The following is a 14,262-nucleotide window of genomic DNA, read 5'->3' on the forward strand; positions in this document are numbered from 1 at the left end:
TTCTCTCTATCGATTAATTCTAATTGGCTTAATGTAGCCGTTAATGCATCGCTTGAAAATTTGCAATGTAATATTCGTTGCAATCATACGAGACCTTTACGATCAAATTATGGTAATAGGAAAACGTGTTTCCATCGTCGAATGATGGTTCTTCTCATTTTAATCGAATTAGATCCATAAAAATGATTAAATATCATCACTTTACGTCCCACGTTGGCATAATAATCATACTCCATTGGCATTATATTATTTTGCGCTCCACGTCCGCCTTCGACATTCAACTTTTTCACAGTCTTGAACTTCCGGTGCTCGGAACTATTTAGTAGGAAAGAAAACCTTTTAAGTAGAACGCAAATTTTGTATGTAAAATTAAGTTACTTTCGCTCTAAAATAGTAAATCTCAGTTTGCGAGTAAAACTTAAAATCAGCGTGGCCGTTATTTTAGACAAAACAGTTGTCAAATGTCTGGTCGATCAATGAAGGTCAAGAAATCCATAATTCATCAAATATGGAGACTACCTTGGGCCGTAAATTTCAAATTGTTGTTACACTTTTACGTTTGGCTTCTTCGCTTCTTCGGTTATTTACCTTGTAAGATCGAATCGTCCGGGTACGTGTTCTCCAGGATACAGTTCATTTGGTCCACGTTCGTGATAACTGTTCATTCGAGTTCCATTATCTACAGCATATACCAGCTCAATGCGATCGACTTTAATTTCGATCGCTTATCCGTACAAGTGCATTGTTACATGATTATAGGTTTCGGTTTCATGAACATTTGTTCGGGTTATGCTTCAAGCCGAACGAAATTAAAAGTGCTTCAGAGAGTGTTTAATTTGGCTCAATCATTATCTTCGGAAACTTTCTACAAAACGATGAAATGGGCATTACTAAACGATGCAATAAAATATCTTCCACTACTTCTCTTCCTAAAGTACATATTCATGGGAACAGTGATAATCAATTTAACTATTTGGTACTTGTTCTTAGTGACCGCGACATTGAACTCGTTGTACGTGAGCAACGTTCGCGTGGTGAAAGCGAGTTTCTGGGAGATAAACGAGTCTCTCATCAAATTGAGAGGAACTCTGATCAACGACGAACCCCATCTCCTAAGGAGGGTATATCACACGCAGAAAAATTCTATGCTACTCGCGGAAGTAAGAACCTTGAAGAGACAACATTTAGAGATCAGCGCTGTTGTTCAGCTAATAAACCAAGTGTTCAGCGAGGAGGTTATCGGCACGATTGCATTGACGTTGGTCGATATCACGTTTAATCTGTACTTTTGTTTAATGGTCGAATACAGCGAGGACCCACAGGTATGGTGGTCCTTGCAGTTGGTGTGCGTGGTGTTTTATTTTTTGAACTTGGTCGTAATGGTTTGGGCATGCGAGACTGCCATGGACCAAGCGAAAAAGGTTGTTTCCAACATTCATCGAACTCTCGTAATCATTTTCGACGAAAAATTGACCACGGAAGTAAGGCAAAACGATCGAGTAGATTCGAAATCAGTTAGCCGTCCGAGACTATTATCTACATGCTATGATACAACGGGGGTTGCTATAGTGGCTTACTACTTTAAAACTTTGATATTTTCAATTTTATCTACAATTTGAACTAGAATGGGCGGCCAACTGAATTTGATCTATGCGTAAAAACGCAATAAAAATTGAAGAATATTTTTAATTAGTGTCCCGCTTTCTCCATTCTTGGATAGTTGGAATTATTCTCCGTGCAAGTTTTACAACAGGACAACACGTTCTCCGCAAAGGGGCTTATGATAGATGCAACCCTGTTGACAAAGGTAAATCTAGAGAACGTTGTCGTTGAACCGCGATTTTGCATTGTAAGTTTATTTACAGGTAGTAAGCACGATTACAACTTATCTATTGATATTGATACAATTCCTCCTCGTCAAACCTTGTTAATGGAAGACTCGTGGTATCCAGGATAGGAAAATACCACGATGGTTTCGACGATTGCAGTTTAATTTACTTATCTTTATCGCAAAGAATTAATTAACATGGACGACTCGAGGGATGTATATTTTCGAAATAAATTATAAACAGACAAGATCAAGTAAATTTCATTAAGTTAAAAGTTCTCTCGACGCGTCAACGTCGACGATTTAATGCGATAAACTTCGTTGTGGGCCACTGTCCGATGGTTAAGTGACGTACATTTTCGCATTGTTTATTCACGATCATCCTACACTTTCATATTGTATTATCTTTCTGGGATCGTAAACCATTGGAAAAGCATTTCGAGTGGTCTGCATTGTTGATCGTGGATTATTACATTAGATGATTCGTTTTCAAATGCGTAAATGTCCATGAATAAACGAAAAGGCAATTAGTTTATTTGGATTCCTACTATCAAGTTATTTCGCGTCGCATGCCATCGGTTAGTTTGTGTGAAACGTGCTCAGTCGAAAGGAGGCTCGATTTTCGATCGAGACACAGTTTTCGTGTTTAATATCGAACGATGATTGGAAATGTATCGAAAATTGAAAATTTGCAATTTCGCAAAACATGGAGGCCATTGCACGTCACAGACTTCGATTCGTTAATGTATCCTAATTTCTGCATGAATCTCGTCTTTGGATGTTTTCCCTACAAGTATAAATCGTCCAAATACATATTCTCAAGAATACGATTCGTCTACTCCATGCTCACATTAATCACTTTCATAATTATGTTGTTCGTTACAATTTATCAATTAAATTTTGGCGTTTTAGTGTACCACAAAACACCCGTTATAATGCTCGCTAATTTTTCTCTAACCTTGGGTGGATTCAACTTCGTAGTAATGCGCATACTTACCCGTTCGACGTTGTGTGTTCTTCAGAACATCTCCGAAACATCCCAGATATTATCATCGAAAGATTTCAACGAGCTCGCGAAAATTATTCACACGAAGGACATTCTTGGCTTCCTATTTCTGATCGTCCACTTACCTAATTGTTTTCGAGCGAACGTTTACTTAACTGTGCGAGAACTCACAGTTTTTTATCTCCTTATGGCGTCCTTTTCATTGGAAATGTTGTACATGAACTGCGTGTGTGTTCTGAAAGCTTGCTTCAGAAAAGTAAACGAAAATCTTGAACAAATAGACAAATCTCTGACAAAAGATATAGATTATACGGAAACACAATGGGTGGAAAAAAGTCCACGCGACGTACAAAGGAATACCATGTTGTTAATGAAGGTGAAAAGCTTGGAGGAGAAACACTTGCGTCTCAGCGACGTTGTTCAATTATTAAATAAAACGTTTCTCATACATATTATCACCTTGTCAATTTTGACGTTCGTCAACGTCACTTTCAATCTGTACTATTACATTCTATGGATAAATAATGGTTTACCATCGGATTTGGCAAAACAAATATGGTATTTTCAATTCCTCACAAGTGTGTTCTACTTCATGATCAAATTCATGATGTCGATTTGGGCCTGTGAAACCGCGAAAAATCAGGCGCTAGCAATTGGTATCACCGTTCATAATGCTCTCAGCAATGCTAATGATACGTTGGTGCAACACGAGGTAATTATTCAAAGATATTAACGCCACTAACAAGCAACATCAGCCAATTGACTATTTTTCTTCGCTTGTCGAATGTGAATAGCAGAGGAGAAGAACAAATACGTGTTTTTCGATGTTCTATCCATGTAAAACTAAAATCGACGATTGTCAATTGGGTGGTGTTCCCAGAACCTGTGTACATATATCTTTACCACTTACTTACAATTTACTCGTAAAATAACAGTTGACGCTATTTTCTCTTCAAATATTGCAACAAGACAATACATTCTCTGCAAGAGTGGTCACAATGAACGCAGCACTTCTTATGCAGGTGAGATTGCAGATTGAATATTTTCCGATACTCCCGTTCGGTTAAATTTCGAAATTCATGGGGTCCTTATAGTACTGTGATGATTTATCGTTTGTTTGTAGATCATGGGAGGTGTTGTGATGTATCTTTTGATATTATTCCAATTTTTGCTCAACGCCATAGCTTGTAAAGATCCGGATTGACAATTTTGCCGAAGTTACATGTTTTTATGCAGCTGATAACGATCGTCGAGCGCATTTACAAAATTACTTATAAGCAACGAGTGTAAGTGTGACGAATAAATGGCGAGACTCAAACAACATTGTTAATTGCGTCACCTTAAATAATGTGTCTTTTTGGGATAAACGAACCGATGTCGCGTAACTTTCATTAAGATAAAAGCACTTTCATCGCGTCTACGTCGACATCATATCCTACGTCGTCAGATAAAGTCACAATTTCCTATTATTTTTTTACGAACATCGTACACTTTGAAATTGTACTTCCAAGTCCTGTAAATTATTATAACTGTCCTTCGCCTACGATTATACACTATCACATTAAGTGGTTTGTTTTAAATAAACGAAAAATCGATGAATTGAACGTTCGTCGGTCAAATTGCATGAAAACGTGGTCAGTCGTAAGAAGGCTCGATCCTTGATCGAGACACAGTGCTCGAGTTTAACATCGAACAATGATCAAAAAGTTAGAGAAGATCGAAAGTTTCAACGGTCGCAAAACATGGAAGCTATTTCACGCCACGGACTTCGACTCGCTGATGTACCCTAATTTCTGTATCAGTCTCGCCCTTGGACTTTTCCCTTACAAGTGGGAATCGACCAGATACGTATTATCGAGAAAACGCTTCGTCTGTTCCGTGGCCACGATTCCTATTTTGGTTGGGCTCATGCTATTTCTATTATACGAAATGAACTTTGGCAATTTGTCGTACTCTGCACTAACCTCGAAAATCGACACGAATTTTGTTTTAATCTTCTACGTTATGGCGACAGTGGTGATGCAGTGTTGTAGTCTTTCGAGGCTGCACGTTATTAAAAATCTCTTGGAAGCGTCCCAGATATTATCACCCAAAGATTTCAACGATCTCGCTAAACTCTTTCACACGAAGGACATTCTTGGCTTCCTATTTTTAGCCATTCACTTACCGAATTGTTTCAAAGGGAATGCCTACGTTACTGCGCGACATCTCACTTTTTTATATTTAATGATAGTGAATTTTTTGTTGGACATGTCTTACATGAATTGTGTATGCGTCCTGAAAGCTTGCTTCAAAAAAGTGAACGAATGCCTCGAACAATTGAATAAATCTTCAACGAATGATGTATCTGTTTCGGAAATACCATGGGTGGAGAAAGCCCCAGGAAACAAACACAGGAATACTCTGTTGCTGACGAAGTTGAAAAGTTTGTTGGAGAAACATCTGCAGATCAGTGACGTTGTTCAATTGTTGAATAATACGTTTCTCGTAAAGATTGTTACCTTGGTCATCACGACGTTCATCATTGTCACATTTAACTCGTACTTTGTTATTCTTAGGATGTACAGAAGTTTTGGTCAGCATCTGCAGCCACAGTTTTGGTACATACAATTTCTTTCAAGCATATTGTACGAAATGAGCAAATTCATGATGTTAATTTGGGCCTGTGAAACTGCGAAAAACGAAGCACTGAAAATTGGTACTACCGTTCACGATGCCCGCAGCAATACTACTGATACGTTGATGAAACACGAGGTAATCATATAGGGTTAACAATGATAGAGATCAGACTACTGATATCATTAATAAGGTACATAATCCAATTGTCAATCTTCGATTCTAACTTGGTAGTGAAACGTAGATATTAAGAGTATCGATATCTTTTCGATACTTCTATGAATGTATCTTGCAGTGTTCTGTTCGCGTGCCAAGGCTCATAAAAATCGGAGACTGTCAATTGGCATTGTGCCACATAAGACTGATGGACTTGTTTACAACCTATTGACAGGCAATTCACAAATTTATAGTTGGAGCTATTTCCACTTCAAGTGCTGCAACGGGACAACACGTTCTCCGCGAGAGCAGTTACGATGAACGCAGCGCTTCTTACGCAGGTAAAACGAAGAGTATTGCAGAGTAATCGGATGACGTTTACAAGAGAATCACACAAGAACAGAGAATTATGAATTAAAATCGTAATTGTCCACTGATATGGAAAGAGAACGTTACTTTCAGAGAATCTCGTCTTGCAGGACAAAGTATTGTGCAGAGCTGGAAAGACGATTAGTTTTTATTTTTCAGTACATAATAAGCAATTAACCCTCTAGGATTCCGGCCAAGCAGGGTCAACTACTTATTAAGTTCTGAATTTTTTCTTCGCCTGATTCTCTTGTACGTAAAAATTTATCATAATCACAGCAACGAACGTTTGTTTGTAGATTGCAGGAGGTATTGTGATGTATCTCTTGATATTATTTCAATTTTTGCTGAACGCTATAGCTTGCGAAAATCTGGATTAACAATGTTTCCAAAAACATAATGTTGTCTGTAGTTAGTGTAACTGCGTTTGTGTGCAGATATAACCATCATCAATAAACAGTAAGATTTGAACGACATTGTCAATTACGTCACCTTAAATCTGCCACGAGATGCTTTTACGAGACGTTATTCTAGCATTGGTGTTTTTCAAGCGGCAAAGTTGGAATATTTCAGCATCCTCGTTCGAAACTTAGTTCAATTGATCCCACAAACTTAGTTTTGATCAGACAATGGTCGTGGTTTTGCATTGTAAGTTTACTTACGAATTCATTGATACAATTTCTTCTTGTCAAATCACGTTGAAGGAAGACTCGCAATGCCCAGGCTAGGAAAATACTGCGATAGTGTCAAAAATTGCTACTCGAATGGCACATCCTTTGTTATCGCGAAGAATTAATTAACATGGATGACTTGAGACTTTTTGACATAAATTACAAACTGACAACGTCACGTAATTTTCATTGCGCTAAAAGCATTCTCATCGCATCAGCGGCGACGATTTAGCAGTATATTCTTCATTGTCAGCCGAATGTCCCACTTTCTCATTATTTATTCATCTTCATCTTACATTTTTTAAATACTTGCTGAATTTACTTACTAGAACCGTAAATCATCGCAACAGCCTTTCAAACTGTACTATAATCTCATGTATTATCACATTAAGTGGTTTGTTTAAAAAACGGCCGATGTACATAAATAAACGAAGACGCGATCGGTTTGTTTGCATTGTCGTTAACAAGGTATTTCGCGTTGCACGTTCGTCGATTAAAGTGTGTGGCCAGTCGAAACGAGGCTCGAATTTTGAGATGTTTGAAAATTTCGCAAAAATCGCACCTTTCGGTGAACATAAAACATGGAGACTATTACGTGCCACGGACTTCGAGTCGCTAATGTGCTTTAACTTCCGCACGAATCTCGTTTTTGGACTTTTCCCCTACAAATACGAATCGTCCAGATACGTATTCTCGGGAATAAGGTTTGTCTACTCGACCCTCATACTTCTTATTTTCATAGCTGCCTTATCCGTTACAATTTATCAAGTAAATTTTGGCTCCCTAATGTACTACAACACACCCGGTACATTGCTCGCTAATTTTTCTCTATTCTTGGGAGGGTTCGACATCGTGGTAAAGTACGTTCTTACTCGGCCGACGTTGTGTCTTCTTCAGAATATCTCCAAAACGTCCCAGATATTATCACCCAAAGATTTCAACGATCTTGCGAAACTCTTTCACACGAAGGACATTTTTGGCCTCCTATTTCTGGCCGTTCACTTACCGAATTGTTTTAAACAGAACCTCTTCCGTACCGTGCGACATCTTACTTTTTTATATTTAATGACGGTGTGCTTTTTATTGGACATGTATTACATGAATTGCGTGTGCGTCCTGAAAGCTTGCTTCAGAAAAGTAAACGAAAATCTTGAAGGATTAAACAAACCTTGGACGAAAGATGAATTGCAATCGAATACGTCAGTGATGGATGAGGCTCCGCGTAACGAACAAAGGAATACCTTGTTGTTGATGAAAGTGAAAAATTTGGAGGAGAAACACCTGTGTATCAGCGACGTTGTTCAATTGTTAAATAAAACGTTTCTCGTGCACATTGTCATCTTGACGGTTACGACGTTCACCGTAATCACTTTCAACTTGTACTTCTTTCTCCTACGGTTGAACGAAAATTTTATTGTGGACTTGACGACACAGTTTTCGTATGTGCAATTTCTTCCAAGCATATTCTACACCATGATCAAATTCATGCTGTTAATTTGGGCCTGCGAAACTGCGAAAAATCAGGCGCTGGAAATCGGTGCTACCATTCACGATGTCTGTAGCCATGTTACTGATAGGTTGGTGAAATACGAGGTAATCGTTTAACGGCGTTGACGTTGTCAATTGCGCGATATTGATTTATTTCTAATCTACTCGTAAAATTATAGTTGGAGCTATTTTCTCTTCAAGTACTGCAGCGAGATAATACGTTCTCTGCGAGATTTGTCACGATGAACGCAGCGCTTCTTACACAGGTAACACTTTTGTGAGATAGCTGAGCGACACAGAAGAATCACACGAATGAGGAGTAACGTTCGGATTTTAACGAAATAGCATAGACGGAGAATCGTGAAATATTTGACCACATTCTGCCATAAGTGGAGGTAGATAATTTACGAGAAAAAATAAAAATTTCGTTAAATTCCGAACTTTACATTTCCATGTGGTTCTCTTGTCAGTACGTATCGTGGAGATTTATGGTAATTACATCAACGAACGTTTGTTTGTAGATCACAGGATCCATCGTGATGTATCTTTTAATATTATTCCAATTTTTGCTCAACGCCATAGCTTGTCAAAATCAGGTTAACAATCTTTCCAATGATCAAACCAATTATTTGTCATCCTTATGATAGACAACGTCGTACGTTTATATGGAGACGCTCGTAACAATTGTCAGACGTATTTGTGAGTAAATATGACCAATAAAGCGCAAGATTCAAACGATACTGTCAATTATGTTACCAAACCTGTCATAGCATTTAAACATCGATATCTTCTTGTATTTCGGGGAACAATCGAACGAACAAAGTGGCTAACGAGTCTTCGTGTGACGAACCATTCTATTCGATCGATTTCCAATATCAGTTCAAGCGTTACAAACTGGTGATCGTGTTAGGTTTCTTTTTTACAAAGGCAAAGTGTATTCACAGCCTTTTGTTTCAGGTGGTAGCGTGAAAGATACAATCAATCATCTGTTGCTCAGTGTACCCAATCATGTCCAATTATAGAATCGATGAATATTTTACTTAACTATCGTTTGTATACTACATTGGATCCATCGACAAATATCTCAGAATTTATTCTTCAGAAAGACAGACTCGAGAATAAAGGACCTCAGATTGCTCGACGCGTTTGAAAAAAAATATAATTGCACCTGAAATCACATAAAACCGAATACAGTATTGTCTCTCTATAGCCGCGCGTGTCGGGACCGGGCGCACGCAACTTGAGAGACGAGTAGTCTATTCGGCTTTCTTTGATTTGACGCTCGAGCGTTCAAGGGGGATGGGGCTCGTCGACTTTTCTTCGGCTTTCTGTTTGATATCCGATACCCGATGTTGCGGCGCGGTGATTACAAACGAAGTAGTGGGGATAGCTTCGCGTCTATAGAGAATCCGAAAACGCGCGGCTATAGAGAGACAATACTGTATTCGCCATCCGACTAGTACCTTAATCACGAGCTCGCCCCTTTTGTCTAATTCTGGCGGTAAACAGGCGACCGATTCCGTCGAGTAAGCGATCACGCGACTGCGCGAGTCATCGTGCCCGCCGAAGGCGCCGTTAGTTATGACCGATACGCAGTTCGTCAGTGTTGCGCCAACAGCCGCGCTGTAAACGTGTGTGCGCCCGACAGTCGTGCCAATTTACGCGGTCGACTGTTGTTTATTATCAAATAAGCGTGCACGTAACGCCGAAACGAATCGCGAGACGACGTTTTGACTTTGCGAGACAAGGCGTACGACGCGAGAATTACTTTGCGAACTAAACGATTCTCGGCCGTTTACCGCGAAGAGTAATTTTACACATAGACACTAGTGAACAGGAGCGACTCGCTGCGAGCAAAACAGTTCCCTCGAGTGTCCGCGCGAAAAAGTAAAAGTGTTCGTCCGTTTGGAAGCGCTGGAGCGATTAGATAAACGGCCAGTGAATCTTGGAAATCGGGGGCGCATGAAATTCCGCGGAAGAGCAATGCGTGGAAATCGAACGTTCCATCGATGTTCAGCCATCCATCGGTGGTAATGCTTCTGTTTGCACGACGCGGGCAGAGCCACGTACTTACGTATGACTGTATACGTACAGTGAGTCGCGGTATGCCGTGCGAGCCATTCTCAACTATTTGATGGGCCTTTTGGAGAGCGAATAAACCGGTGGATGCGCGGGAGATTCCAAAGTGATTTACACGTGATGAAGTAAGTATCAGGATCGCCTCCTCGATTCGTCTCGATTCGAAACATCGACTTTCGCGCGCGAACCGACGAGTCAACCAAACGGAGCAACTCCATTTTTGCGTAACGATACAGTGTACCATGCTCGCAATTTCTGTGATAACTGATTCAATCAGTAATAGCTTTGCACAGACTAGTCTTGTTACTGCCCCCAACCTGTTGCTCGAAGATCACACCCTTCCCTTGTTGACATCGTCCAATGAACGAAACTGTCATACAATAGTGGAGGTTCTGTGATGATTCAAACTTGGAGTACTTTCGATTTTAGAAAAATTACATTTTTACGATCTTTTTGTCAATGAAAATCAAAATTCAGATGAAGTGGGGTAATGTACATATACCTTCCACCCTCATCCTGTATACAGTGTGTTTTTGTTCGAATAGTGTACCGTTTTTGTGGAAGGTATCGTTAGAATGTTTAGCGCGTCTGCAGGTTAGTAAACAGTGGCTGTAAGACCATAGTGATTGCAAAAGAACACGTTATCGAGCTCGTTTCGCCGAAGATCGATAAGATTTCGCGTCCCAAATGAACGCTGAGCGTTTATTTGTCGTGCGGTTCAGACGTATGTTTTGAAAGTCCGCCTTCACATCGTCCATATCTCCCGTGCGAACAAATATTTTCGTCTGATAGCCGTGACGCGTGGCGCGGTGCCTTTAGAGACTCTTTGTTCCCCAAGATCAGTTTTCATTGCATTTTTCTTGAAGTCTTCCTTTTTTTTTTACGACTAAACTGGTCTCTACAATTTGCAAATTATAATTGAATAAGTATATCGGATGACTGTGTCTCGAAGAGAGAAGTCATCAATATCAACGATATTTAACAAAATATACTTATATTCGAGAATGCAAAATGTTGGTCGACTTAGTGCATCCTCAAAGTAGAATTCCATTCGTCCAAACCGGTTTTAGAACGATTTTGTTTAGGAGAAATTTGTTTTCAATCGAAACTTTTTATCGATGACCCCAGTGGCCAGTAAATTTTATTCAACTTTATTTTCATCTACTATCTTGTTTGCTGAAGATGATGTTTTCAGATTTGCCTTTTATCTATGTTCATGCCAAGGCATTTGACCTTTTCAGATCTTGGTATAGATTCGTTGTTTAGAAGGACTGAAGGACTGGTAGGCAAATTGTTTTCTCTAGCCTTTACGCAATATTTAGACAAAATGCGTTAGAATGCCACTATTACAACGTGTTTTACAAGACAAACTGAAACTCAATCATTCCCAGCGCGAAAAGAAAACTAAAAGTCCTTTATCACTTTGCAATCTTAGGCTTCGTTTTCGACGTACAAGCAGTTCGAGTCTCTCGATGTCCGGACACGCGCCATTTGTATTCCCGGTCAGCTGATCGCACGTGAAACTCGTGTCCGTAACGTTTTCCCACGCAAATGGTAACGGAATTTTCGAAAAATCAAAATAATTTTTGAAAGTTAGATAGTTTACATAGAAAATTAGAAACTTAAGTCGAGTTACTAGAGTTGATTTTAGCGAGTTCGGAGACCGTATATTCCACGGTAAAAGTATCATTCCTAAAAGGGGCGTCGTCAAGGGAGTGTGTTCTTGAGTTTATATAAAGACCCCACGTGCCAGAATTTGTCAAAGGCTTTGAACGATGTTCAGGAACGACGCTGAGCAGCGTTTCCCCAGTTCTTGACATCTGCTCGGTGGACTTTGAGTGGATAACGTAATTCTTGACACTCGAGGAATGTATTGAAAAAAACGTAGTGTCAGGATTGCTTCATTTTTTTTTTTTCACTAGAGGGATCCTAAGGTCCTCACTGAGAATCCCTGCTCTATAATCGAGACAGAATCGGTTACTTTTTCCTGTTTCATCGGCCGTGCACGGCCTTGTCGACGCCTCCTCTCACTCTTTCAGGCTGTGTCTCTGCTCCAATCGGTCGACCTTGCTTACGATAGTCATTGTCATGGTATTCTGCTAGATAGGATTGAATTGCTATCGTACTGTCAATGATTTGTGAGCTTAAAAAACTTGTTTGCTCACGAACTGGTCTTGACTCGCGGCTGTTGGATCTTGTTTTCGATTTCCATGGAAATCTCGTCTGTCGTTGACATTGTGTCTCGCCTCCACGAGCACAAATTGAATCTTCTAGCATCTTGACCGGCGTGCACGTCGTACCTACACGAATCCAGGGCGCCGCGTGTATAAATTTCAATACACACAGTGAGTCACAGCTAAACCTGTACACCGAGTATAAAAATACATTACGCCTCGTAAAAAAAGTTCAGGACGCGATGTGGAGGAAATAACATAATGAATATAGGGTATGCTCCGTTCAACGTAGCGCGCAATTTTATAGACAGAAAATAGTTTGTTTTCATGGCAAAGAAAAGGAGGTTCGAAAATATAGTTCTCGAGATCCGCTATTGGATGTAATACATCGAATTTCTTTTCGGTTTCAATTTGTTGTGTCCGTACTCTTAATATTTAATAGTAGAATTTCACTCTAATTAAATACGTAAAGGTATATCTTAGAGATCCGTTCTCTATGAGATCTGTTTATGAATTTTGAAGTTCACCCGCAGGAGAAAGGCAAAAGTGAAGAGCAGTTCTCCCTAGCGACGAATTCTTATCTTTGTATAATAAACACCATTTGCCAAACCCATGGCCAAAACTAAAACGAAACTCTAGACATATGCAGTCGTCACTGGAGATGATATTTGTAACATCGTGGAACGGCTAGGAAATCCAACACGTACAAAATAAGTGTTTTTTACTTTCAAAGAAAACGATCGTCACGCCATAACGTGATTAATATAGATCACGAAACTATTTGATTTATTTTTATTTCGATAAGTCTTTCTCGATAAATCATGTTTACACCGTTTCACTCTTAGCATTGTGCAATCTATCGCGCACCACCGACACTTTGAAGTATCGAACAATATTCTCGATTGTGGGTTTTAGCGATTAAAAAAAAGGTAGTAAAGTTCTGTGTTTAAATTTCATAGACTGTTAGTTCGTTTCAAAGGGATATTGTTGTTTCTCTGTTCTTTGTCGAGTTAGCTTAATCTCCTAACGGTTAATTAGATAAGATTCGTGTTGCAGTTGTATAACTATCCTCCCATATTTACAAACAAGCATAGCCACTATCATTGTTTCGTTATGAACGATCTTTGAAAGCGTATTCGTACGACCATTTGTATTCTTGTTGGAAATTTATTCTGTTGCGAATGTGCTCCAACACAGTGTTTCTCAATTGTTTTTGGCCTCAGTCCCATTTCTATTGTTTATCTTTCTAGAGTTTCCTTACAACACTTGTGTCTTGGTAAACATCAAAGTATACAAATGTATACATAGTATTCATTTTATAGACCATGGCCTAAAATCAAAGACATTTTAATAAAAGAAGTACTGTGTATTTAGGAAGTATTACGGAAGAAAACGTCTGTAAGGTTCCAAGAATCGTTCAGAGGTAGAAAACCAGCTGCCTGAGGGAGGAAAAGGTCCTCGATGGGCCTCTGGCCGAGTAAATACAATAAAACCTTTATCCAAACCGTGCCGTACCTCGAACATAGTGTGTCCTTAAGTCACTAAAATGGGGAGAAAAATACCTGAAGACTCGTTTTTGGCGGCGAGAGCCATTTTCGCAAACGTAGATTTTTCCGTCGACGTTGAAGGCCTTCTTCGGGACATTATAATGAAAACTTACGCGTAGAAAACGTAATTTTTATTGTATAGTCCGGGCCACGATATAGCTAGGTCGTAAATTAAATTCTCGAGGGTTGGGGCCGACTACTGCTACGGCACTTAGGGCCATACATGACATCTTGCTTGAGGGTGCCTTTCTGAATGTCTTTCTATATCTTTTTTCATTTTCTACATGCATATATTGCATTTACATATTAAAGACTTGAGTAAGATCTTTAT

General features: G+C 39.4%; 5 protein-coding genes across 5 annotated transcripts in view; all 5 read left to right on the forward strand.

Annotated features, from left to right (window-relative positions):
- The first annotated feature begins 508 nt into the window (after positions 1–508).
- On the forward strand, positions 509–1,931 carry LOC122401675. The gene is made up of 4 exons (XM_043403955.1): positions 509–527; positions 991–1,481; positions 1,721–1,807; positions 1,866–1,931. The coding sequence occupies exons 1-4, from the start codon at positions 509–511 to the stop codon at positions 1,929–1,931; spliced, it is 663 nt and encodes a 220-aa protein (XP_043259890.1).
- Positions 1,932–3,042: 1,111 nt separating this feature from the next.
- Positions 3,043–4,038, forward strand: LOC122401676. The gene is made up of 3 exons (XM_043403956.1): positions 3,043–3,546; positions 3,770–3,856; positions 3,958–4,038. The coding sequence occupies exons 1-3, from the start codon at positions 3,043–3,045 to the stop codon at positions 4,036–4,038; spliced, it is 672 nt and encodes a 223-aa protein (XP_043259891.1).
- A 477-nt stretch (positions 4,039–4,515) lies between these two features.
- On the forward strand, positions 4,516–6,435 carry LOC122401677. The gene is made up of 4 exons (XM_043403957.1): positions 4,516–5,588; positions 5,861–5,947; positions 6,272–6,281; positions 6,410–6,435. Exons 1-4 carry the CDS (start codon positions 4,530–4,532, stop codon positions 6,433–6,435), a joined length of 1,182 nt encoding a protein of 393 aa, XP_043259892.1. The 5' UTR covers positions 4,516–4,529.
- Positions 6,436–7,177: 742 nt separating this feature from the next.
- LOC122401679 lies at positions 7,178–8,412 on the forward strand. Its single transcript, XM_043403958.1, has 2 exons — positions 7,178–8,236; positions 8,311–8,412. Exons 1-2 carry the CDS (start codon positions 7,178–7,180, stop codon positions 8,410–8,412), a joined length of 1,161 nt encoding a protein of 386 aa, XP_043259893.1.
- A 1,336-nt stretch (positions 8,413–9,748) lies between these two features.
- LOC122401743 (receptor-type guanylate cyclase gcy-4-like) overlaps positions 9,749–14,262 on the forward strand; it is a 34,344-nt gene continuing 29,830 nt past the window's right edge. The window contains exon 1 of the mRNA XM_043404078.1: positions 9,749–10,335. The gene's annotated coding sequence lies outside the window, so the exon portion shown is untranslated. The remainder of the gene's footprint in view (positions 10,336–14,262) is intronic.

The sequence above is a fragment of the Colletes gigas genome, unplaced genomic scaffold (genome assembly GCF_013123115.1).
Source record: "Colletes gigas isolate AHSC1104 unplaced genomic scaffold, ASM1312311v1 Colletes_gigas_Sc00027, whole genome shotgun sequence".
Classification (NCBI taxonomy): domain Eukaryota; kingdom Metazoa; phylum Arthropoda; class Insecta; order Hymenoptera; family Colletidae; genus Colletes; species Colletes gigas.